Source organism: Danio rerio, chromosome 12, assembly GCF_049306965.1.
Source record: "Danio rerio strain Tuebingen ecotype United States chromosome 12, GRCz12tu, whole genome shotgun sequence".
In the NCBI taxonomy this organism is placed as follows: Eukaryota; Metazoa; Chordata; class Actinopteri; order Cypriniformes; family Danionidae; genus Danio; species Danio rerio.
In genome coordinates this window covers 43,115,001-43,142,500 of record NC_133187.1, presented here as the reverse complement: position 1 = coordinate 43,142,500, position 27,500 = coordinate 43,115,001, and the positions used below count along the sequence as shown (strand labels likewise).

The window sequence follows — 27,500 nt, the reverse complement described above, 5'->3', positions numbered from 1 at the left end:
CCTTCATGAGAAGAACGGCTGTTATATAAGAGAAGGAGCTTAATTATGCTACACAGCAAAATATGTGGACCCAAAACAACTCTATGGGTGTTAATTTCAACACTTTGAAAGTGTCTCATGGGGTCCACTCAAAACAGACTTAAATCAACACTTTCAAAAGGGTTGGCACATTGACACCGAAGTAAGGGTTAATTTTAACTCAGGGCAGAGTTAAAAAATGTAACTATATTTAACACCACCTGGTGTAATATATTATTTTATTCAACTCTCTTGAGTGTAAATATGGTAAAAAGGTCAAATAGACTGTAAATTACAAAATAAAAAACATTTTATTTGAAAACATTCACAACTTCAACAATTCATTCAATTTTTAAAATGCAACAATGTCAAATTTGCTTTAAATGTTTTATTAGTAAAGACAGTATCAACAAAATATGATGTCCAAACTTGATGTTTCATCAGAGCCATTTGAAAGTTCAATATATCGTCACTCATAGTTTTCTTCTGAACGCATAGTTTTTTTCTGAAATTACATTTTAAACAACTTGGCGTGCAAATCTTTCACTTCGGGTGTTTCCTTGGTCCTCCATATCAAACACAGCAGTTTAAATGAAGATATAAATGCTGTAAACTTGTGTGAAAACAAACTGGAGCTAGGAAATCTCATCAAGCATGTCCTGTGAATGAAGTGCTTCCCAGCCACAGGATGACCTTTTTATCCATGACGATGTACAGTAGTAGCTGCTGATCGCTCGTCTGGTGGTTCCTGATGCACGGATATACTGTAGGGTGATGCTCATTTAAGAACTCTTCAAGACTCCAGCATGACTAAGAAAAATGTTTGAAAACAAATTGCAATCAAATTCTATGATATATTTAAAAGAACATTTAAAGTAAATAAAACATTCAAGAAATCTAAACTCACCTTTTGAAAATCCACATGATGATCCACAACTTGACTCTCCCAGCTGGTTGAGGTGACAGGATATGGAAGAGTAGAAAAAACACATACATCACTGTTGGATCTCCAAAAACAATTAGGTTAACCACTATGACTAGAACTGGAAAAACAGGCAGCTGTCTGTCCAGAATCCTGAATTTAACACAACACTTGGAGCAAAATTTAGAGGAGCTTAAAATCTTTTATATCATTTAGTGATGCTGACTTCCCTAAAATATTGGCCACAGTGTAAAAAATATTCATAAATTTACAGTTTTCTGTAAGCGTGTGCGTGCGTGCGTGCGTGTGTGTGTGTGTGTGTGTGTGTGCGTGTGTGTGTGTGCGTGCATGTTTCTTTACCAGATTCAACTTGTTAGGCCCTTTCAGGTCCAGTATTGACGCCACCTTTCCTGGAGTCTAGCAGATGTTTCAGGTCCAAATATAATCTAAAATATTAGGATAAGCAGAAGAGGAAAAGTGCAAAGCAAAGAGCAAAACATTATTTAAGTAACAGTTCACCCACAATACAAAACTTATCACCTTCATGTCATTTGTTATTCTCTAATGCTCTAATACCCTCTCAGCTTATTGTAAAACAAATACAGAACTTTATCAAACATACCTTCATTATTATCACCACATATGACCAAGAAGGTGTGCTTGGTCATTTCACCAACTCTGGAAAATACACCATCCGTCTCTAATCAGCCACCGTCACAGGGTCTTGTGTTATTGTACAGAGAACTGTGGCTGTTAAAAAACAACAACACATTAGTATCTAACACATATGCATAACCTTCAGATAAAAAAGAGAGATGAACATCACAAAGTATGCCTCAAACATTTTCACATATCTTTTGATTCAGATGTTGATTATTGATAATAAATCTACAAATCAAACCTGTATCATCATTAGGCTGCTCAAATATGAATCAGTTGATTAATTTTACAGACAGGTGGCTGTTTACAACGCACTAATAAAACGGAAATGTTGTGTACAGTACATGCTAAGTTTAGCCTATAGTTTTAAGCACAATATCATGCGGGAGAAAAAGCTTGACTAAGATGTTCCTGCCAACAGAAATAGCCTAACTTACTAACGTCAGACATCCCGAGTTGGGAAAAGTCATTTTCGGGGGATACAGAGTTGATTTGCGGGAGGTAGCGGGAGAGATGAGTACCTAAAGAGCAATGGGATGAGTTGCGCGCGACGTACCTAAAGAGCGGTGGGGGTGACTTGCGCGCGACGTACCTGAAGAGCTGGGAGGGATGCGGTGGAGAGGGGCGTGCAAAGTGTTTAATGACCGGGCGGGAGACGCGCGATATCCGGGAGATGATCATTCATTTGCGGGCATCTACTTGGGCAATAACGTTAACGTTAGTCCCGCAACTTCCGGGAGACTTCTGTAACGTTAAATGTCTGATAAAGTGCAAACGCGGTCATTTAAAGACATTAATGTTAACATTCCGACTTTAATGGTTGTCAACACTTAATATAATTCAAGCGTACGTTATCACACGAGTCTAAGTTATGGACTAACGGTATATGGACGGCCACGAATGAACCAGTTTAAAAGGGCCGCGGTGTTTAAAATAACCAAATTAACGTACACTAATAACAAACAATCATTTGTTTCAGTCAGGAAGCCTTTTACAAGTAAGCATATGTTCATTTACTCACCAGATATGTTTTAGAAACTCTCCAGAGCTTATGGAAACCGTCCTGTGTTGCCGTTAGCATCCGGGCAGAGTAGGCTAACGTTAGGCGGCTCCGGGGATTCCCTCGCTAGTTTGCTTGGAATTAAAGGAGAAGTGTCGATTTTATTTTACAGATGGGTAACAACGCACAAAATGGCATTAAGCGTGACAGAAATGTGTTGAACATGTACATTTGATGTTTTTATGCACTATGTATGCGTGAGCATATAAAAACATTCTTGAAAAGAAGTCAATAGTAATGCAGTTAAGCTAGATACACAAACGACCATGAATGAACCGCAGAAGTTTAAAATTGTAACTCCATTCAAGTTATTAACTTCACAACATGTTTACAACTGTATTTCCTCAAAGAAAGTCTGTAAAATACCAACATTTAGGTAGTTTGACTCACCAGTTGCTGTTCTAAATCTCAGATGGAAAATGGCGTCTGGAAAATTCTTTAGTGACTGGGGCTGCATGAATTCCCGGATGTTGGAAATAACACCACCAAGTGTTAAAAAGATAACTCCTTGATTTCGCACTGAATAAAAACAATTCTAACTCTTATTATATTCATTTATCAAAATCTAACTCTTTAACGTCAACACTTTACTCTCAAATGCTTCAACACCGAGAATTTAACTCTGATGAATTTGCTGTGTACCTTGTAGGCAGTGTTGGGTACGTTGCTTTAAAAGAGTAATTCATTAGTTACTAGTTACTTCTCACAAAAAGTAACTGAGTTACATAATTGTAAAGGAACTAATTACAAAGGAGAGTAATGTCGTGAATTCAACTTCTTATCAATTAGAAATGATCAGACCGGAGGTTTTGAATATCAGAAAATAGACTTTATTCTCCATAATAAAGCCGAGAAAGAGCAGAGCAGACCTCATAGCTATCTCTTCTTGCTCCTTCTAAAGTCTCTCCTGCTCCTTCTCCTTTATACACACCCGTAGGTGTCTCTTTTTAACTCTTGACCATTTTTGAATAGGTTTTAGTCTAAGGGGTCCTGCTATTCTTGGCTCTTAGCCCACTAGCTCATGTCAACAGAGATGTTACAGGTCTATGTCAGCAAAGTATAGATGCAACTTATGCAAATGAACTAAGTGTTTACATACATTGTCACGATAGCATAATCACTTGATAATGTTACTCATTCTAACTTCTGACACATATAGCTTCATACAAGTATTTAACATATATAATCAGTGCTTTACATATTCAGTTATTCTACACAATCAGCCATTCAGCCTTCTCCTAGTGTTGCTCCTGTGCAGGCATACTCATCTTACACAGTATTTTTTAACACATGCTGGCATGTTTGCTGCAAACACTACATACATTTTGAAAAAAGAAAATTAACTGCTTTACACTTAGAAAATACTTCATACAGAGAGAATAAAATCTTCTTCAGTAACTATTGAGTTTCTTTAAAAAATGTAAATTAAATATAAAACATTGTACATTTTTCTACATTATTTTAATGTTGTTGTGGGACAATGTAAAAGACAATGACAGCATGTCCTCAACTACATATTTAGATATTATTTTGTTTAATTCTGTCTGAGTAATGTTTTGGCGCGGAGAAAAATTCCTGGGCATAAATTGCATGATATAGAAACTAGTGGTGGGCTATTATCAGCGTTAAGCTGCTGTGTTGACACGAGACTCTTATCGCACGATAAAAAAATATCGTCATTAATCTATTCTCAAGGACGGGTTGGGAGCTGGGTCTATTCAACGCAAACTATGATGACTTTCACCTTGATATTTTAGCTTGGATATGTACCTGACCAATGAGCCGTCTGACAAAAAAAAGTGTCTTTCTGAATCAAATCAGCAGGATGCCTGACTTTAACTGCAGTTCGGCAGATTCACTTTAACTCATAAACATTTAATTCAAACTGGGGTATTAGACGCAAATAAGGAGTAAGGACTGGTGAGAGAGTTATGGAATTTAATAACGCATGCCAAATGGAAAGAAAAAAACTTCCACATTTTGCGATGTGTGAGTGTGTGTGTTTGTGTGTGTGTGGTCCTTTACTGATAGTTGTGTGTGTGGATCTTGTTGGAAAAATGGCAAAAAGTCCTACATGACGGTAATAGTTTGATTGCGGTGTTTACTTTTTGCACTACCAGCTGACCAATTACCTCCATATGGACAGCTTTTCTGCTGTTACCAGTTTGCTCAGTGGCTCGCCACATACATCGGCGGATTTGTTACACAGAGAGGAGTTGACTGCGAAGACGGCATTCGAGTTCGGCAAAGAATGGTTACAGAAAAAAGGCAAAAAATAAGATAAGCAAATAAATAACAGGGCGAGAATGTGGTAAATTTGGAAAGTGTGGTAAAAATCAGGCAGCCGCGAGGGCTTTTCTTTCTCTGGATTGCTTTTGAAAACACTATCAAATGGGTTTAGGGAAAGTGGGTTACTGGTTAATTGGTCCTTTTGAAAACACTATTGGTTGGGTTTAGGGAAGGGGGTGGGTTGGGGCATCAGTCAGTCAGTCAGTTAGTCGACAGCGGCCTCTGTTGGATTTATGTGAGAACAGCAGGCGCGAGAAATTTGAGATCTAAAAAGCATACACAGCAGCCTCTGGCGGACTCGCAAAAACAAAAACGGCAAAAAATCTTACCTCCTAGAACAGATTTGGTGCTCTCCTGAAATGTATATAGCAGTACGTATCAATAATAAGCCTGGGTTGCTCAATTTTGAGTTTATATCTGTATTACAATACAAATTTTTTTCTTGTAATTTTGTAATGATGTGTTGCAATTTCATTTTGATATATCTTAGTTTTGAATTTACATCTTGGAATTCTGCATTTTTTGTTGCAATTCCAAGTTTATTTCTTTCATTTATGAATTGATGCATTTCCATATTAATATTTCTCAATTCTGAGTTTCTCACAATTTTAAGTTTATATCTTGCAATTATAAATGTATATCTCTTAATTCTAAGTTATCCTGCAATATCTCCCTTTCAGTTTCTTGCAATTGTGAGGTTATATCACACAGGTCTACCACAGGTCAAGACACCCTCGAGTACTGTTTTTGAGATTTCAACAAATTTGTGTGTTGAACATCAGTTAAAACAATGTTAGCAGCAGTTAGCTTTAATTCTAAGGAAAACTGGAATATCCTATGAGAAGACACTTCTTCTTTATTCTTGAGTGCACATGCTTTCTGAAGGCAAAGCAGACCTGCCAAGCTGTGAGACCTGCAGTGACTGGGTGAGACGGCGTTTGCAAAGTGCAAGCAGCTGCTATTTAGCCATTCATGAAGGGTCGTAATGTTATGTGTTTGTTTCCATGATCCACATGTTTGTTGCATGTTTTTTCCCTGCGATGCTGTCAGGGCCGATACCGCAAAGATGTTGGTTTGCAGCAAGCATTTCTGACGGAGAGCTGTATGAGAATTGGAGAATGGTGGACTTTGTCTTTTATCAGTTGAGTTCGTTACCTTTCAGACACATCCTCTATATCCGTGCTGCTGTGTTCACTTATTTTTTAAATCCTCCAGGTTACCGGCAGAACTAATGGTTGGAATATACAGGGCAAGAGACCTGCTGCACTGCTCCACTGTGTGCATTCAGACCTGGGGATTGAGGAGGAGAGAAGTCTTCCTCATTGGCTCATTTACATGATTATCTTTATGGTCATATAACAAATTGTGGTTATGTGTATACGATATTACGAATAACAAATGTAGCAGGGCATTAAATTACTGTTTATTTCTTTGCTTTTTTACTTTGTAAACTATAAGATCATGCATCTCCTTATGGTGTGTGTCTCATTTTGTGAGCCAACTTAAAATTAGTTGTTTGTTTCCCTCTTTTCTCCTGCTCCGCCATCCACGCTTACTCCCCCCTCTGCTCGTAGCGCTCCACGCCCATCATGGAGCACTTTTTGAAAAAAAATCTGAGATAGACTTGAACTGAAAGAAGGGAGTTTCATGGACATTTAACATGTTTATAATTGGAAATGACGCGCATCACAAAAAAACACACTAGCAAACTAGCACTCAGAACTTACTAAAAAAGAAAAATAGAATAAAACATTTTTAAAAAATTTGAAATATGAGATTAAATAGTCACACTGAACTTCGGTATAGATTTCTTTTCTTCAGTGTCACAAACAAACTTCTACAGTACCATTCGTTTGCTTTAGGGAGGACAGCAGTCTAGGAAGGAAGGCAGCTCACTATGATTTAGAACTGCACATCTATACTATAAAGCGAGCAATTATGTTGATGTGCAATAAATTAAATGCTTTAAGGCAAATCTGGGCCAATATGAGTTTTGAAGAGGATTTTCAGCAGCAATTCCACATTAAAATTGAATGATGCAGTGGAGTGGAGAAGCCTGAAGTAACATTGAATATGTCAGACTCCTCTAATATATACCAGTGGGAAACTGTATGTATGTACGCAATGGACTCAGTAACTTATATAGAAATATTACAGGCACTTAGTAGACATTTTGATTAAACTTTAAGAGGTCACATGAGACAGAGTTAGATAGCATACACTATATATATGTTTGGGGTCAGTAGGATTTTTAAATGTTTCAAAATAAGCTTCTCCAGCTCACCAAGGCTGCATTTATTAAATCAAAAACACAGTACAAATTGTAAAATGTGTTAATTGAAAGGCTCTTGCACTATAAAATAATTGTTCAAAAGCAGTTTATCATATACTTTAATCATTTATTCCAGTGATTTTAAAGATTCGTTTTCAGCTCCATTACTCTATTCGAGTCACATGATCCTTTAGAAATTACTCTAATATTTGTTATTATTATTATTATTATTATTATTATTATTATTATTATTATTATTATTATTAGTAGTAGTAGTAGTATTAGTATTAGTATTAATGGTAATAAAAATAAAAGCAATAATGACTGGAGTAAAGCTTCGGTCACACTGCACTTTTCTCCCCATAGACTGCATCAGACCAATCGAGGATCAAACATGACCTCTCTGGACAGGAATTTAAATATGGACCAATCGCTTGCTTTTTTTAATGTGTAATCACCTTGTTTAATCCTGCCCCTTTTTGCAGCGCCGTATGATAGAACTTCACACACAAACTTTAGTGTGACCGCAGCATAAACCTTTAGCTTGTAAAAGTCAGAAACTGCAATGGCTTTGATTGAAGTTTCGATTCAAAACAAGGATTTTTACAGGTGTGGAAAAAAAGCCCAATGAGAGAAAGAAACAGCTGCCAGGCTACGTTGCATTGCGGGTTAAATAATGGTAACATGTACTGTAGCTGTGAGATATGTTTTATGAGGTTTGACAGTAAAGCTGCAATCACATTGGACTTTTCTATATAGACTTATACGCACGCGAATGGCTCAGACCGGAAACGCAAGTTTGTGAGAAGTTTCGCAGATTGCTCTATTGCAAAGTTCAAGCTTGGTGAACTCTGACCTGCGAAATCACATATCGTGAATGTGTGAGACCAATCGAGGATCAAAACATGACCTCTCTGGACAGAAATGTAAAATATGAACAAATCACTCGCTTTTTTAAATGTCTAATCATCTTGTGTAATCCCGCCCCTTTTCACAGCGCCGTATGACAGAATTTCGCACGCACAAACCCTAGTGTGACCGCATCTTAATAATTTCATTTGAAACTACATAAAATAAAAAATCAGTTATTTAAAATTTTAATAAATATTTAACAATTTTTACAATTTTTTTTACATTTAATAAATGCTGCCTTGATGAACAGAATAAAAAAAAACATAAAAAAAAACTTTTGAATGGTAGTGTATATATAGTTACACTTTAATTTAATTCAAATGAAGTACTACGTACTTACATAAAAAAAAGTAAAATGCATAGCACAGTTATCGTGTATGGGTGGTCTCTTCACACTACCACCAGTGTGCAGCATCCACTTGCATTTGACGGCAGCCACAGGACAACGGCGCCATTGCCCTCACCACACACTAGCTATAGGTGCAATGGAGAGACAGTGAAAAAGCTAATTTGGTGGATGGGGATGATTGTTAGGTCATGATTGAGGGAATTTGGCCAGGACACCGGGGTTACACCCCTACTCTTTACGAGAAGTGTCAAGAGATTTTTATTGACCACAGAAAGTCAGGACCTCGGTTTAACGTCTCATCCGAAAGACGGAGTGTGTTTGTATTGTATTACGCTGGGATATGGGTAAGGTTAGGAACAGGTATCGGAGAATGAGTTAATTTAAGGGTGGGTTAAGGAGTAAGAGATGTAAACAGTGAACCATAAATGGAATTACAGAAATTAATTACATACGTAATTATATAGCAATAATTCTAAAAACTAATTTAAATGTATGTTGATAGTAGTAAATGTGACACAATAATGTGTAACCTTATACAGTGAGGAAAATACGTATTGAACACAGACTTTTGCTCAAAAAATATATTTCCAAAGGTCCTGTTGACTTGAAAATTTCCCCGGATGTTGATAATAATAATTAAAATCCATATATGCATAGAATAAAAAAACACTAATTAACTTAAAAAGGAAGTTCTTTGTAATAAAATGAAATGACACATGGAAAGGTATTGAACATATGAAGAAAGGGAGGTGTAGAAACGCAATGAAAGCTCAGACAGCAGCTTAAACCTCTCAGTAGTTATTCAGCAATTCTCTACCCTTCGTCATTGTAAATTAATATCAGCTGTTTCAGTCCAACATCTACATCAGCAAGATGATGAAGATGAAACCATAGGGGACATTTCAGCAAGACAATGATCTAAAACAGTCAAGGAAACTTCAAATGGTTTCAGAAAAAGAAAATCAAGATGTAGAATGGCCCAGCCAATCACCTGACTTGAATCCAATAGAGAATACTAATTAAAGATCGAATTTCATAGATGAGACGCAAAACCATCAAGATTTTTACATTCTGTTGAAGTCAGTGAATAACTCACATGAGCAATGCATGTGACTTCATTCGCCATATGAAAGGGCGTCTCAAAGCTGCCATCACCAAAAAAGCTTTTTATATAAAGTATTGAATACATTTCAGTACTATAGTACTTTCTCCTTGTATCATTTCATTGTTATTACACATAAAACTCATTTGTCAGATTTTTTTTTATGTTTGTATTGTATACCCAGTTCAATTCCATGCTAATAGCTCCTTTAGAAATATTATTCCCTGGAAAAACATGACCTTTTCAATACTTTTCCCCCCACTATATATAACCACCCCCCAATGAAAGATTGCTTCATATATATTCATGTGTCAGGATCTCAGGACTTTATTGAGCAATAAAAAATATACACCAGTTAAAATAGTTTCCTTATTTTCATTAGTTTTTTTTCCATTTGTTTTTGTTTCATTTCTTCTCAAAATCATTGTCTTGTTGGGATCCAGAGCTCCGAACACCCAAAAGAAAACGAGAGAAAAAGGCAGTCAGTCAGTCGTTACAGCTGTTGAGTTACAAACATCTCACTGTATCGATGAGACCATGACACGGATGTCTAAAAAGAGCTGAAAGGTTGAGTTTTTAGCATTGGTTAGAGCAGTTTTCTCCGAAACACTTATGTCTGCTTCTCTGACTCTGCTTTTTCAGTGGATTCAGACGCCGTCTCAATATCCTCTCCATAGAGTTCTGCAATTTTCTCAAACTTTGGACCCCAGTCATCCAGAGAATTGTAGTCCAGGTCAGAATGAGCTCCAGGCGACCCAAGCGAGCTGATGGAGCCGGCTGGAGACCCCTGACCCTCGTAGGCATAGGTCTGTAAGGAATCGTAGGGTGGTACACTAGTGTCCTGATCCGCCTCGGACACCCTCTGTTTGATAAACTCACCCACATCTGTCTCCTCGTCTATGTCCAGGGACGAGGGGCTGAGGCGGCTCCGGATTGGCCTCCGGGATGACCATGGCCGGATGCACTCGGGTTGGACGTCCCGGCGAAACTTGAGCTCCTCTGCGGCAGCAGGGTTTCGTAGAGCGATGATGTCGAAAGCTTCGGTGTCCTCCTCACCTCCTCCTTCATCATCATACGTCACCACATTCTCCCGGATGTCCTCCTCCGAGATAATCAGCGGCTCTTTTTTGCTTCTCCGTAACGTGATGAAGAGAATCACGATGGCTGTGAGGAAGAAAAACAATGGTGATTATATAATATGTACAGTTTAGGTCAGAATTATTAGCCCTCCTGAATTATTGCCTCTCCTCTATATTTTTTTCTCCTATTTTTCCCAACATATTTCTAAATATGATAGTTTTAATAACTAAATTCTTTAATGTTTACCAAAATGACAGTACACCACATTTTACTAGATATTTCTCAAGATGCTAGTATTCAGCCTAAAGTATTGACCTTAAAATGGGTTTTAAACTGCTTTTATTCTAGCCTAAAAAAAAGACTTTCCCCTCCCCCTCCACAATTTTTGAAGGGGAAATGGGTTCATTTTATAGCTCCCAATGTTGAATCCATTCAGCCAATCTCACCATCTAACACAAGATCTTTTAGCTTAGCATAAATCATCAAATCAGATCAGACCATTAGACCTCTTTAGACCTCTTTAAAAGATTACACCTCTTTTTTGCTTCTCCATAACATGATGAAGAGAATAATGATGGATATAAGGAAGAAGAACAATCATGATTATATAATATAGATGTAAGTGATAATTAAAGGAACACTCCACTATTTCTGAGGGGAAAATAGGCTTATTGTATAACTCCCATTGTTGAACCCATTCAGCTGATCTTAATGTCTAACAGAAGATCTTTTAGCTTAGCTTAGGATAAATCATTGAATCGGATTAGACCATTAACATACTGCTCAAAAAGTTCCATTTAATAATTTTCCTTTTAAAGCTTAACTCTTCTGTAGCTAAACAAATCTACTTTTTATTAGTAGACAATGTAACTACAGGAGAGTCAGGCTTTAAATTGTAAAATTATCCAAATGCTAACATTCACAATCACAAAAACTAAAATAATAGCCGTGGGAGATGTTCTGGGAGAACAGTTGGAGAATAGCAGTGTTCTGTAGACAATCAAAAAATATGTATTTCTTAAGGTAGCTAATAATATTGACCTTAAATGGGTAAAAAAAAAATATCTGCTTTTATTCTAGCCAAAGAAAAAAAAAAAAAAAAAAACATGAGACATTTGCCAGAAGAATTGATATTAATAGAAATACTGTGGAAAAATTCCTTGTTCTAGACCATTAGCATCTCCCTCAAAAAGTTATATTTAAGTAAAGAAGTTTGAAAATTAGTACACAATGTAACTACAGAGGAGTCAAGCTTTAAATGGGAAAATTATCAAAATAATAAGTCAAAAAAAAAATAAGAGTGGTTTGTGCTATATATATATATATATTCTTAGGGGGGTAATAATACTGACCTTTTTTAAAAAAGACAAAAACTGCTTTTATTCATTTAGGAAATATTTAAAAAAGAAAATAAAAAAGTTAACAGAAGGGCCACTAATTTTGCTAATAATTATTCAGAATTTCCTAATAATAATTTTGCTAATAATTTTGAGGACTGTATTTAATAATTAATTGATAATTAAACGAACACTCCACTATTTTTTGAGGGGGGAAATAGGCTCATTATATAATCCTCAACGTTGAATCTATTCAGCCAATCTAACAGGAGATCTTTTGGCTTAGCTTAGCATAAATCATTGAATTAGACCATTAGTGGCTCTATTTTGCTTCTCCATAAAAACTGATTTTATTCTAGCTGAAATAAAACAAATAAGACTTTCTACAGAAGAAAAAATATTTAGCAATTTTAAAAGAACAGGGATTCACAACCGGTGGGCCGCGGCCCACTACTGGGACTCTGCAATCCTGCAGGTGGGCTGCAAGATAGCCAAAAATTAAATATTTAAAAATTAACTATAAAAATAACAGTGTTAATTTTTTTTTTAAATGTCATTAATAATATGCCACATTAAAATGATTGAAGTGACACTCTTTCTCCTGTTTAATTCAAACTCGGTGCAAAAACAGCCTCATTATCATGTCTACAATTACACGTAAGTCTGTTCATTCACAAATTATGCGTGAAGTGAAAGTCTCTCTTTGTGTATTTTTGTGTGAACAAAAGTCAAAATTGTCAAAATTAATGTCCTGTGAGTATTTTATAATGGATGTGCGTCCAGGAGGATCTAGTGAGGTTCAATGGTGTTTCTGCCATTGCATGTAAAATAAACTTGTCTATGAGCTTCAGACAAGCTCTGGCGGATCTGTTCACTGTTCCTGTCACTGTTCCTTGTCTCCCAATAACATTCAGCTGCAACCTCAACCTCCATCAGATCGATGCATTTCAACAGATTTGGGGTGTTTTTCTGTATTTTACATGTGTCTGTATATTTTTGAATAGTAGATATTTAATAGTAGATATTCAGTCAGTTATATAATAGATATTTAATAGCAGATATTTAGTCAGTTGTATAGTTTTAATATATAATAAATAATCTATAGTCTTAGTTTTATATTTAATTAAATTTAAATAAAATTAGTGGGCCTTCAAAAGTTGATTGGAGAAAAAAGTGGGCCCTGAAATGAAAAAGGTTGAGAACACCTGTAATATAATGGAATATTAATCATCTTATTTCCAGCTTTTATGGATCCTAAATTATTAGAGAAAATTTGAATGCAGATTTGGACAGGTGGTGGCGCTAGAGAGACCAGGTTAAAAACTCCAGATTTGCTGTGGTTAATGTTCAGACTGTCATCTGTGTGCCAAATTTCAGAACTTTCCTGCTAGTAGTTCTATGAGCGTTCATAAACTCAATAGCGGAAGAAGAACAAATCTAACAGTTACACATCTTCAATTTGTGGCCCGTGAAAATAAAACAGCATGAGGGTTCTCATCACATAAACAAACACCTTTGAAAAAAAAACAGCATTACAATTAAACGAATGCATGTCATCGTCTTCAAAAATGATGTGAAATGAGAAACGGCCAAAATCAACAGGAACGGAAGATAATTGCTTTGTGTTTATTAAATATCATGGAGGGCTGTGGGAATTTCTTTGCTAGGAGATTGAAGGAACATAACATATTCGTGTCAAGTCCCGGAAAACCAAAATAATAAATAAATAACTACAAATAATTTATCAATGTTATTAACGCTGAATAATTTCTCCAGGGAACATTACGGCAATACGGCAAATATGTCACGCAGTGGGAGACGTGCGGCACATTACCAGGATGAGGGAGAAGCAGGTGTGAAGCATCGTCAATGCATGAACAAGCAAACACATCAGGGGCCAGAGATCAGTGCAATGAATGATGATTCTTTCATTTCCCATTAGAACGGAAAGAGCCACGATAAATGAGCAGCATGTCGATATCGCACATTAGTCTAGATTAGTTTTCACTTCACTGATACACTATTAGCTGAAACCACTGCAGCTTTATGAAAGCACTTTTTCATGACCTCACCTCTTACAGAACACACGTGTGGAGCTGAAATGAAGGATCTCACATATTACTGCTCCTTCTGTGATATGTAAGATCACAGTAATAACACACGACTCCATCTATTCAGTTAATGCTGCTAATCTCAACTGCTCAGTGGGTAAAATCACAGAAGATATCAATGAAAGTACATCTTTCCTTCCTTCCCACCTTCCTTCCTTCCTAAGCTGTTCATCCATCCATCCATCCATCCATACTTCTTTCCTTCCATTCTTTGTTCTTCATTCATCCATCCATCCATCCCTACCTCCCTTCTCCCATCATTTCTTACTTCTTACTTCTTTGTTGTGTATCAATCCATCCATCTATCCATCCATCCTTCCTATGGTGTTCATCCATCCATCTATCCATCCTTCTTTTTCTCCTTCTTTGGTATCCATCCATCCATCCATCCATCCATCCATCCATCCATCCATCCATCCCTCCCTCCATATCTATCTATCTATCTATCCGTCCGTCCGTCCGTCCGTCCGTCCGTCCGTCCGTCCGTCCGTCCGTCCGTCCGTCCGTCCGTCCGTCCGTCCCTCCCTCCCTCCCTCCCTCCCTCCATCCATCCATCCATCCATCCATCCATCCATCCATCCATCCATCCATCCATCTATCTATCTATCTATCTATCTATCTATCTATCTATATCTTAAAGTATATCCAATTATCCCTCCTTTTTTCTTACCTTTCATTCTTTTTTCTCCATCCATCCATCCATCCATCCATCCATCCATCCATCCATCCATCCATCCATCCATCCATCCATCCATCCATCCTCCTCATTTCCTACCATCTATCAATTCTTTGTTGTCCATCCATTCTTCCGTTCTTTGTTTTCCATCCATTCATCCTTTGTTTTCCACTAATCCATCCTTCCTGATGTCCTTCTGTTTTTTGTTTTCTATCTATCCATCCCTCCCTTCCTCCTCTTTCTTTCTTCCTTCAGTTCTTTGTTGTCCATCCATCCATCCATCCATCCATCCATCCATCCATCCATCCATCCATCCATCCATCCATCCATCCATCCATCCATCCATCCATCCATCCAACTATCCATCCTTCTTTCTTTCTTTCTTTCTTTCCTTCCTTCCTTCCTTCCTTCCTTCCTTCCTTCCTTCCTTCCTTCCTTCTCTCTCTCTCTCTCTTTCCTTCTTTCTTATCATTTGTTCTTTAAAAAGGTATTCAATATGTAATATGCATCTGTGCGCATGCATACAGCACATTTATCTCTGCGTGAAACTGTCTCAGTGATTTCTTGTAAGATCTGCTCTTGATTTGTATTTGCCACCCTGTTTATCTCGTAAACATCATAATCCACATCTAAACAAAAATGCCAGCACTGCTAAATTAGGCAATTGTGGTATAAGATGCAAAGATAACAAAACATATTGCAGTCTGCTGCATGAATATCGCAGGGCAGAAACACTCCATTGTGTCGCTCCGCAAAAAAACACGAAAAGTGACACATTTTTCCGTGTTTGCTAACAAACAAGCAGCTCTCGGTTTCCTCGATGTAATCAGCTCCACCAATGCCAGCCAATCCTCCAAGCAGATTTGTGGAGTGGAAGCAGGGAGATTTTATCAACATTTTATCAACAAGTAGATTTTTTTTTTTTTTTACCAGGAGCAAACAGAGGCGTGTTTGAGCAGGGATGTGAGAGCAACATGTAGCATGAGCTGCTATATTTAGCCCCGGCAGCTGTTAGGGTGAGCGCTGAAACTCTCTCGCGCTTTTGAAAAGGAAAGAGCATCACAGCCAAGAGGTGAGACCAACCTATTCATCCAGAGAGAGAGGGAGAGAGAGAGACACACACATACACCAACACAACCAAAACACACCCACGCGCACACGTTCACATATACACACTCACAAAAATAACCTTTAATGTTTGTTCAAACTACTTATTTAAAATGAGCAGACAACACAATGTGACGCAGTGGCGCAGTAGGTAGCACCGTCGCCTCACATCAAGAAGGTCAATGGTTCAAACCTTGGCTGGGTCAGTTGGCATTGTCTTGCTCTTAAAGTATTTTATGCATTTAAAGTTGGTGAATGCTGTAACTGCTTATATTATTATTATTATTATATCATTATTTTATATGTATTATTATTATTATTATATTAGATAACTATATTATTATTATTATTAATACTGTAATTGATAATTATTTATAATGTCATTATTATTATTATTATTACTATTATTATTTTTTATTATTATATTAGATAATTATATTATTATTATTATTATTATTATTATTGTTACTATTTATTTTTTTACATTTATTATTATTATTATTATTATTATTATATGTATTATATTTATTACTAGTATTATTAATATTTTTTGTTATTGTTAATATTGTTATTATATTTATTATTATTATTATTAATAATAATAATAATGTTATTAATAATTATCTATAATGTTATTATTATTATTATTATTATTATTATATGTATTATATTTATTACTATTATTATTGTTATTGCTATTATTGTTATTATATTTATTATTATTATTATTATTAATAATAATAATTATTATTATATTATTATTATTATTATTATTATTATTATTATTTCTCTTTCATTTTACTTTTAACAGTCATATTATAACTTTTTCTAGAGAAAGAATGGGCCAGAGAGTAGTAGAGGTGGTAATGTGCATGAGAGAGAGCACTATTACACATGCTGTTCACTTCCTTGAACTCACACCTTTAATACAAACCTGTTGACAGCTCACTCTCCGTCTCACACGCCTTTCTGTTCACAGATTTCATTACTATTTCCCATATCTGCTGTTCCGCTGCACTGTACGCCATTCGACACTTACCATGGCCCTTTCTGCAAACTATCCCTTTTGTAACCTTCCACAGTACATCACTTCATATATACATATATACAGTTAAAAGCAAATATATTAGCCCTACTGCTAAATTGTAGTACTTTTTACAAATATTTCCTGTTTAAAGAAGATTTTTTTTTGAAAACATATTTACTGTAAATATCACAGCTTTAATAACTCATTTATGTTGTCTTTGTAGTGATGACTATTTATATTACTTTTATAATATATAATATAAATCAATTAAAAAGGTTTAAAGTTTAAAGCAGAGGCTGGTCTTTTGCAATCTCCCTATTAACCTGTGGTTCTCTTTGAATCTGTGTATGTTTTTTAATATATCTAACATTAAATATGAATACAGTAAAAGTCAGAATTATTAGTTATAGATAATAATAATAATAATAATAATAATAATAATAATAATAATAATAATAATAATAATAATTAAAGCTGCAAGCAGCGATGATAGGGACCTCGCACCCGGGCTCACCGCCGCCCGGTGACCTTACGATGACAGAGAACAGCGAACAATAATAATATAAGCCAATATATTTAAAAAAAAACTAAGAAAATCACAGATTTATGCCAAACTTCCTCCTGTCAGCAGGTGGCGCTATAACTGTGACTCAAGATTGGCATGTAGATGTCTTCAGGAGAGGAATTTAATCAACCATGTGAAGTTTCAGGCACATGGGACATTGTGTGGCTGTGTTATAAGCCAAACTACCTTCTGCCAGCAGGTGGCGTTATGACTGACTCAATATTGTTATGTGGATGTGTTCAGGAGCGGACTTTTATCAACCATGTGAAGTTTCAGGCAGATAAGAGATTGTGTGGAGATTGTGTTATAAGACAAACTACATTCTGCCAGCAGGTGGCGCTATTAAAGACTCAATATTATTATGTAGATGTGCTCAGGGGAGGACTTTCATCAACCATGTGAAGTTTCAGGCAGATCGGACATTGTGTGGCCAAGTTACAAGCCAAACTACCCTCTGCCAGCAGGTGGCGCTATGACTGACTCAATATTGTTATGTAGATGTGTTCAGGAGAGGACTTTTATCAATCATGTGAAGTTTCAGGTAGATCGGACATTGTGTGGTTGAGTTATAAGGACTTCCTGTTCCATGGCGAAGCGTTGAGGTTTGTCATGCCACCACAGACACGCCCCTCTGCAAAAACTCTAGATCTTCACAATATATCATCGCTAGAGCTTTCAGATGACACCACTCTATTTTGGTGCTGATACGGGAAAGTTTGTGGTAGGAGTTTGTTATAGTGTCAAACATGTCATTTCCTGTGGCCAGCAGGTGGCGCTATAACTGTAATTGGATATCGGCACGTAAACCTGATCAGGTCAGGACTGTTATTAAATGTGTGAATTTTAAGGCAGTTCGAATATTGCATGCCTGAGTTATAACGATTTCCTGTTTGGTGGCGAATCATCAAAGTTTACGAGGCCGCCATGGACACACCCATCGATGAAAACTCTAAAGCTTCGCAATTTATTATCAACAAGGCTTTAAGATGACAAAACCCAATTTTGGTGTTGATTGGATAAAATCCCTAGGAGGAGTTCGTTAAAATACAACGCCTGGAAATGGCAAAAATGCCACTTTTTCGCCGCAGGAAGTTAATAATATCTGACTTCCTGTTGGGTTTGAGATATGGCTCCAAGAGACTTTTTCGTATGTCTTGGCATGTTTAAGGCGTGTGCCAATTTTCGTGCATGTGCGTGATTCGTAGCTCGGGGGCTCGTCCGTTTAATTTTTCTAGGTGGCGCTGTCGAGTCATTTTGCCACGCCCACTTTAATATTGTTATATGGATGTGTTCAAGAGATGACGTTTATCAACCATGTGAAGTTTCAGGCAGATCGGACATTGTGTGGTTGAGTTATCAGGACTTCCTGTTCCATGGCGAAGCGTTGAGGTTTGTCATACCGCCACGGACACGCCCCTCTGCGAAAACTCTAGATCTTCACAATATATCATCGCTAGAGCTTTCAGATAACACCACCCAATTTTGGTGCTGATACGATAAAATTTGTGGGAGGGGTTTATTACTCCATAAATTATGTCATTTCCTGTGGCCAGCAGGTGGCGCTGTAACTGTATCTGGATATTGGCATGTAAACGTGTTCAGGTCAGGACGCTTATCAAGCGTGTGAATTTTGAGGCAGATCGAATATTGTATGCCTGAGTTATAACGACTTCCTGTTTTGTGGCGAATTGCAAAGTTTGCGAGGCCGCCACGGACACGCCCATCGATGAAAACTCTAAAGCTTCGCAATTTAACATCGCCAAGGCCTTTAGATGACAAAACCCAATTTTGGTGTCGATCGGATAAAATCCCTAGGAGGAGTTCGTTAAAATACAACGCCTGGAAATGGCAAAAACGCCACTTTTTCACCGCAGGAAGTTAAAAATATCCGACTTCCTGTTGGGTTTGAGATATGGCTCCAAGAGACTTTTTCGTATGTTTTGGCATGTTTGAGGTGTGTGCCAATTTTCGTGCATGTGCGTGATTCGTATATCGGGGGCTCGTCCGATTAATTTTTCTAGGTGGCGCTGTCGAGTCATTTTGCCACGCCCACTTCCGAAGCCCTTAACAAACGTAAATTTTCGCCACTTCTGAGGTGTGTGCAAAGTTTCGTGAGTTTTCGGGCATGTTTAGCCCCTCAAAACCGCGATTCATTCCGCGGAAGAAGAAGAAGAAGAAGAAGAAGAAGAAGAAGAATTAAAGCTGCAAGCAGCGATGATAGGGACCTCGCACCCGGGCTCACCGCCGCCTGATGGCCTTACGATGACAGAGAACAGCGAACCATAATAATTTAAGCCAATATATAAAAAAAATCTGAGAAAATCACAGATTTATGCCAAACTTCCTCCTGTCAGCAGGTGGCGCTATGATTGTGACTCAAGACTGGCATGTAGATACCTTCAGTAGAGGAATTTAATCAACCATGTGAAGATTCAGGCACATGGGACATTGTATATCTGAGTTATAAGCCAAACTACCTTCTGCCATCAGGTGGCGCTATGACTGTGACTCAATATTGTTATGTGAATGTGTTCAGGGGAGGACTTTTATCAACCATGTGAAGTTTCAGGCTGATCGGACTTTGTGTGGTTGAGTTATGAGGACTTCCTGTTCCATGGTGAAGCGTTGAGGTTTGTCATGCTGCCACAGACACGCCCCTCAGTGAAAATTTCAGACCCTAACAAAATGTAATTGCTAGAACTTTCAGATAACAACCAACCAAACTTGGAGCTGATACAAAAAATTTTGTGGGAGGAGTTTATTACTCTGTAAATCATGACATTTCTTGTGGCCAGCAGGTGGCGCTATAACTGTATCTGGATATTGGCATGTAAATGTGTTCAGGTCAGGACTCTTATCAAACAAGTGAATTTTGAAGCAGATCAGATAATGCATGCCTGAGTTATAATGACTTCCGATTTTGTGGCGAATCGTCAAAGTTTGCGAGGCCGCCACGGACACGCCCATCGACAAAAACTCTAAAGCTTCGCAATTTAACATCGCCAAGGCCTTTAGATGACAAAACCTTATTTTGGTGTCGATCAGATAAAATCCCTAGGAGGAGTTCGTTAAAATACAACGCCTGGAAATGGCAAAAATGCCACTTATTTGCTGCAGGAAGTTAAAAATATCCGACTTCCTGTTGGGTTAGAGATATGGCTCCAAGAGACTTTTTCGTATGTTTTGGCGTGGTTGAGGTGTGTGCCAATTTTCGTGCATGTGCGTGATTCGTAGATCAGGGGCTACTCCGTTTAATTTTTATAGGTGGCGCTGTCGAGTCATTTTGCCACGCCCACTTCCGAAGCCCTTAACAAACGTAAATTTTCGCCACTTCTGAGGTGTGTGCAAAGTTTCGTGAGTTTTCGGGCATGTTTAGCCCCTCAAAACCGCGATTCATTCCGCGGAAGAAGAAGAAGAAGAAGAAGAAGAAGAAGAAGAATTAAAGCTGCAAGCAGCGATGATAGGGACCTCGCACCCGGGCTCACCGCCGCCTGATGGCCTTACGATGACAGAGAACAGCGAACCATAATAATTTAAGCCAATATATAAAAAAAATCTGAGAAAATCACAGATTTATGCCAAACTTCCTCCTGTCAGCAGGTGGCGCTATGATTGTGACTCAAGACTGGCATGTAGATACCTTCAGTAGAGGAATTTAATCAACCATGTGAAGATTCAGGCACATGGGACATTGTATATCTGAGTTATAAGCCAAACTACCTTCTGCCATCAGGTGGCGCTATGACTGTGACTCAATATTGTTATGTGAATGTGTTCAGGGGAGGACTTTTATCAACCATGTGAAGTTTCAGGCTGATCGGACTTTGTGTGGTTGAGTTATGAGGACTTCCTGTTCCATGGTGAAGCGTTGAGGTTTGTCATGCTGCCACAGACACGCCCCTCAGTGAAAATTTCAGACCCTAACAAAATGTAATTGCTAGAACTTTCAGATAACAACCAACCAAACTTGGAGCTGATACAAAAAATTTTGTGGGAGGAGTTTATTACTCTGTAAATCATGACATTTCTTGTGGCCAGCAGGTGGCGCTATAACTGTATCTGGATATTGGCATGTAAATGTGTTCAGGTCAGGACTCTTATCAAACAAGTGAATTTTGAGGCAGATCAGATAATGCATGCCTGAGTTATAATGACTTCCGATTTTGTGGCGAATCGTCAAAGTTTGCGAGGCCGCCACGGACACGCCCATCGACAAAAACTCTAAAGCTTCGCAATTTAACATCGCCAAGGCCTTTAGATGACAAAACCTTATTTTGGTGTCGATCAGATAAAATCCCTAGGAGGAGTTCGTTAAAATACAACGCCTGGAAATGGCAAAAATGCCACTTATTTGCTGCAGGAAGTTAAAAATATCCGACTTCCTGTTGGGTTAGAGATATGGCTCCAAGAGACTTTTTCGTATGTTTTGGCGTGGTTGAGGTGTGTGCCAATTTTCGTGCATGTGCGTGATTCGTAGATCAGGGGCTACTCCGTTTAATTTTTATAGGTGGCGCTGTCGAGTCATTTTGCCACGCCCACTTCACTATTGTTATGGGGATGTGTTTGGGAGAGGACTTTTATCAAGCATGTGAAGTTTTAGGCTGATCGGACTTGGTGTGGTTGAGTTATAAGGACTTCCTGTTCCATGGCGAAGCGTTGAGGTTTGTCATGCCGCCACAGACACGCCCCTCTGCGAAAACTCTAGATCTTCACAATATATCATCGCTAGAGCTTTCAGATAACATCACTCAAATTTGGTGCTGGTACAATAAAGTTTGTGGGAGGAGTTTGTCACACTGTAAAACATGTCATTTCCTGTGGCCAGCAGGTGGCGCTATAACTGTATCTGGATATTGGCATGTAAACCTGTTCAGGTCAGGACGGTTATCAAACGTGTGAATTTTGAGGCAGATCGGATAATGCATGCCTGAGTTATAACGACTTCCTGTTTTGTGGCGAATCGTCAAAGTTTGCGAAGCCGCCACGGACACACCCATCGACGAAAACTCTAAAGCTTTGCAATTTAACATCGCCAAGGCCTTTAGATGACAAAACCTAATTTTGGTGTTGATCGGATAAAATCCCTAGGAGGAGTTCGTTAAAATACAACGCCTGGAAATGGCAAAAATGCCACTTTTTCGCTGCAGGAAGTCAAAAATATCTGACTTCCTGTTGGGTTTGAGATATGGCTCCAAGAGACTTTTTCGTATGTTTTGGCATGTTTGAGGTGTGTGCCAATTTTCGTGCATGTGCGTGATTCGTGGATCGGGGGCTCGTCCGTTTAATTTTTCTAGGTGGCGCTGTCGAGTCATTTTGCCACGCCCACTTCCGAGACCCATAATAAACGTAAATTTTCGCCACTTCTGAGGCGTGTGCAAAGTTCCGTGAGTTTTCGGGCATGTTTAGCCCCTCAAAATCGCGATTCATTCCGGAAAAGAATAATAATAATAATAATAATAAACGGAGCAATTCCAATAGGGCCTACGCACCGTTTCGGTGCTCGGTCCCTAATAATAATAAACGGAGCAATTCCAATAGGGCCTTGCACCGTTCGGTGCTCGGTCCCTAATAATAAGAAGAAGAAGAAGAAGAAGAGTAGTAGAAGAAGAATTCACACATCTTCACTATGTTTAAAAGTATACATCCCTGGCTTCTTTTTTTTTTAGTGAGCATATAGAGTGGTTCTAGATATGTCATTTTTCTACTGATTGAAGATATTAACTCATTCTTTATCTCTATTGTCACATTGTTCATTTATTCATCCTGTCATTGAATATTTCAGTGATTTGCCATCCCCCGTCTGCTCTATGCATACTAAAGCAATCTTCACTGTTTTGTTCGTGACATTTTGATCGGTCATGACCCTTCACCCGCTGTTATGGGACCCATGAAATCCTTTAAGTACAGCCCTCACTTTTGATCCACAGGTTTAAAAGGTGAGGGATGAAAAGTCAAGAGTTAAACAGGGCTGGATCAAGTGGAATTATAACAATGAATGCCAGAATCCTGCTGTGAATACTAAACCTGTAAAGGTGATACATGTACAACAGAAAAGACACCATTACTCAGATTTTATATGTAACATTCATATTATATTATATTATATTATATTATATTATATTATATTATATTATATTATATTATATTAAACATTTAAATTATATTATATTATATTATATTATATTATATTATATTATATTATATTATATTAAACATTTATATTATATTATATTTTATAATATATTATATTATTTTCACATTTACATTTTTTACATTATATTTCTACTTGATTTACAATCTCATTCAATCTTATTAAATATAAAATGGAATATTTGCCTCATTATAAAGTAAATATTTATAATTGTCTTGTTTAGTAAAATTCATTAACCATTATACCCTTTTCATGATGGAATTGTCCTGTTTTTTATTTTCTATTATTATTATTATTTTTTTTTTACAATTTTAACACATATGTGCGCGAGTGAAAGTGGACAAACTTGGGGAGGCGTGTGTTCTAAAAGTTTGAAAACCCCTGCTTTAAGCAATGTATTTTTACTTGAATGACAATAACTTGCCTAATTACCCTAACTTGCCTAGTTAACCTAATTATGTTGGCTTGAGAAAGCCAACATACTGTAATGCTACTTAAACTTATTCTTATTATTATTATTATTCCGGCTTCTGACCAAAAAAAAGCAATCGCTTCTCCTCCCAGGGCTTAGATGCTACAAGCCCCAAATTTGGTCAAAAGCTGCCTTCTGCTCATGAGATGGTTGCTGTATGTCCTCATCCTGATAAGATTTGTAGTTTTTGAATTAAAAATTTTTTAATTAAAAAATTGTATCGAGTATTTGGGGCATATAAAAAAGTATACAATCCTCAAATTTGGCCAAAAGATGTGTTTGAAATTACAGATAATTATCATATTTATTTGGTGTAATTATAAATAACAGTTTTCCTATAAATATTTTTTTTATATTAAATTTGTAAAATTCAGACTCAAAGCGTGTCAGAGTGTCCACGAGATGGCGCCAGAAGACTATTTTTGAGCCCTTTGTAATTTAGTACTGGCCCTTTAAGAGGCGGGGATATCCGGACTGACTGTTTTGAATCTACAGAAATTCGGGCTCATTTCAGACGTGCTTGTTACAACATTTGAAGCTGAAATTGCGACCATTTTGGTCGCTTATGCGCCTGAAAATTAATCTATGCGACCTCATAACATATTTGGGCGCATTAGTGCGACTGCAGATGGTTGTAGTGCGACCTGTTTTGATTTTTTGTAAAAACGTGCTGAATCGCTCTTCCCTGCCGCTATATTGGTTCATATTAGCTGTCAATCACTCAAGGTATTCCGCTGTCAGATGACAGGGAAGGAGCTTTTATGACCACGGGAAATGCAAACGGCTGAAGAGTAAAAACTAAAAGCACACAGGTTTGCAAACCCCACCTAAAATTGAGGTGTAGATGAGAGAGATCGTGACACGTCACGTGGTGAATAATGATCCACCAGCTGAGATCACTGAAACTGCGGCTCATAACAAAGACCAGTATTGCGCCGATGGTTAGCGCAAGAATCCTACTCTGCCTGCTCATAAATTGGGTCGGCTGACTCGCCAGCTTTTCCACAAACACAGAAAAATGAAGATCATCTCAGACTGAACCTTTAAATTGACACAAACTGAAACCAAAACTTTTAAAGAGTGATAGAAGTGAGACTTTACTTTCTTTCTTTTGTCTATTCTTGTTTGAGGTGTATATTATTATTTTATTTATTTACTGATGACTGCTTTGCAGCTTTCATCATTGAATTGAATTATTTATTATAATCTTTTGTTTGTTTTGTAGCAGAAAAATTATTTATTAAATTGACATGCATATAAAAACAGCAGTACAAAATCAATATTTCTTACTGCAATGCTTCATTTTTGTTTGATGCAAACTATACAATTATTTTATATAAAGTAACAGACATTTTATAGCAGATAACCTACATTCATGCACATTCAAGGCAGTATCATAATGAGAAATGGAATTCATTGTTACTATTATTGTCATTTTCATCATCACTAATATTCTATGGCCTAATTATTAGACATTCATTTTAGAATTATTGCACACAAATATCAATGTCTTCGCAGCATTAGTTAGATAGTTGTTTCTGGTTTTTGTCAGTCCTATTGATGTTGTTTTAAAATACAATAAATCCCTTAAAAAGCTATTTGCAGCGGTGCTCATTCATTTTTGGTGGGTGCTCCTAAATTGTTTCTGGTGCTCCTAAATTTATTTTGGTGCCCCTGAATATTTGAAGTTGGGAGCACCGGTGCTACCAAGTAAAAAAGTTAATTTCGAGCCCTATATATATATATATTCATACAGTTGATGTCAGAATTATTAGCTCCCCTGTTTATTTTTTCCCCAATTTCTGTTTAATGGAGGGAAGATTGTTTCAGCACATTTCTAAGCATAATAGTTTTAAAAACCTATTTCTAATTACTGATTTATTTTATCTTTGCCATGATGACATTAAATAATGTTTGACTTGATATTTTTCAAGACACTTCTATACAGCTTAAAGTCACATTTAAAGGCTTAACTAGGTTAATAAGGGTAACTAGGCAGGTTAGGGTAATTAGGCAATTTATTTTATAACGATGGTTTGTTCTGTAGATTATCAAAAAAAAAATATCTTAAAGGGGATAATAATTGTGTCCCAAAAATGGTTTTTAAATAATGTGTGTGTGTGTGTATATATATATATATATATATATATATATATATATATATATATATATATATATATATATATATATATATATATATATACATACACACACACACATTTATGGTTAGGGTTATAAGGATTATTTTTTATCCCCCTTTTATGTTGGCAAAAACATAAGTTTACTTCAGATATTTCTTTCAAAACAGAATATTCTGTACCGCAAAAAAGCCTTCTCCTCACTTGTGATAATGACAATGAAAGCCAAGCTTTTGGCCTATGCTGTACCAAAAAAAATAAAATCACCCAGGTGATGACAATTAAATATTACGATTATAACATTGTGTTAGTGGCCAGTGGGGTGAAACAACGTCATTGGTCACAATTAACCATGTGATGAAGATGGCCTAATATTGTATTTAATGCAATTTTCTTCCTGTAAACTGTATATAACTATATAACTATAACTATATATATAACGCTGCAAATTACTGTAAATTGACTGTACTCTATATTAACTGCAAAAATTATAAGACTGATTAAATAAAAGACAAATTAACTAAATGCATGTGCTATTGTTTCATTAGTATTTTAATTTAATATTTTTCTTTATATGATATTTATTATAATGTAATTTTGTTCAGATTATAATATATACTATAAATACTAACTATACTATAGTGATCTGCATTAAACAACCTGAACAAATCAGTTCTCTCTCTCTCTCTCTCTCTCTCTCTCTCTCGATTTGATCAAAAATGTAAATGAGGCCTTCCGATTAACAGTCCAGTGGACCCTAGCAACAGCCTAGAAACCACTCAGAACACCCTAGCAACTACCTAGGAATGCCTTAGCAACATCTTAGCAACCGCCTAGCAACCACTTCTCAACCGCTGTGCTTCCTGCCAACTGCCTTTGAGTCCCCGGCGCAGTCACGTTGGCTTTCTCAAGCCAACATCAAAGTTCGTCAACGAACTTTAGGTTCTAGTTAACCTTGTTAAGCCTATAAATGTCACTTTAAGCCGAATTCTAGTATCTTGAAAAATATCTAGTAAAATATTCTGTACTGTCATCATGGCAAAGATAAAATAAATCAGTTATTAGAAATGAGTTATTAAAACTATTATGTTTGGAAATGTGTTGAACAAATCTTCTCTCCATTAAACAGAAATTGGGGCTTCAGCTCTATACAGTATAAGTGTGTTCTTCCTCCTGTAAGTGAGCGTCTTGAACTCACCCAGCAGAATGAGGATGCAAAGCAGTATGGCGATGAGAGCTCCAGTGCTGAGTC

The 27,500-nt window shown here is 37.0% G+C and overlaps 1 protein-coding gene and 1 long non-coding RNA gene across 11 annotated transcripts in view; both read right to left on the bottom strand.

Annotated features, from left to right (window-relative positions):
- Window positions 1-393: 393 nt before the first annotated feature.
- LOC141376865 (uncharacterized) lies at window positions 394-3,107 on the bottom strand. The gene is made up of 6 exons (XR_012388160.1): window positions 3,051-3,107; window positions 2,622-2,734; window positions 1,563-1,690; window positions 1,301-1,386; window positions 926-968; window positions 394-828 (listed from the first exon to the last, which is right to left on the bottom strand). It is a non-coding gene; the product is annotated as an uncharacterized lncRNA (long non-coding RNA).
- Window positions 3,108-9,887: 6,780 nt separating this feature from the next.
- Window positions 9,888-27,500, bottom strand: part of LOC101886358 (cadherin-18) — a 433,737-nt gene continuing 416,124 nt past the window's right edge. For all 10 annotated transcript variants that reach the window (XM_021480410.3, XM_073918841.1, XM_073918837.1 and 7 more), the window contains 2 exons: window positions 27,447-27,500; window positions 9,888-10,748 (listed from right to left, as the gene is read on the bottom strand). The exon at window positions 27,447-27,500 is cut by the window's right edge and continues 195 nt beyond it. In XM_021480410.3, coding sequence (XP_021336085.2) covers window positions 10,195-10,748; window positions 27,447-27,500 — 608 coding nt within the window. In that variant the 3' untranslated portion in view covers window positions 9,888-10,194. The remainder of the gene's footprint in view (window positions 10,749-27,446) is intronic.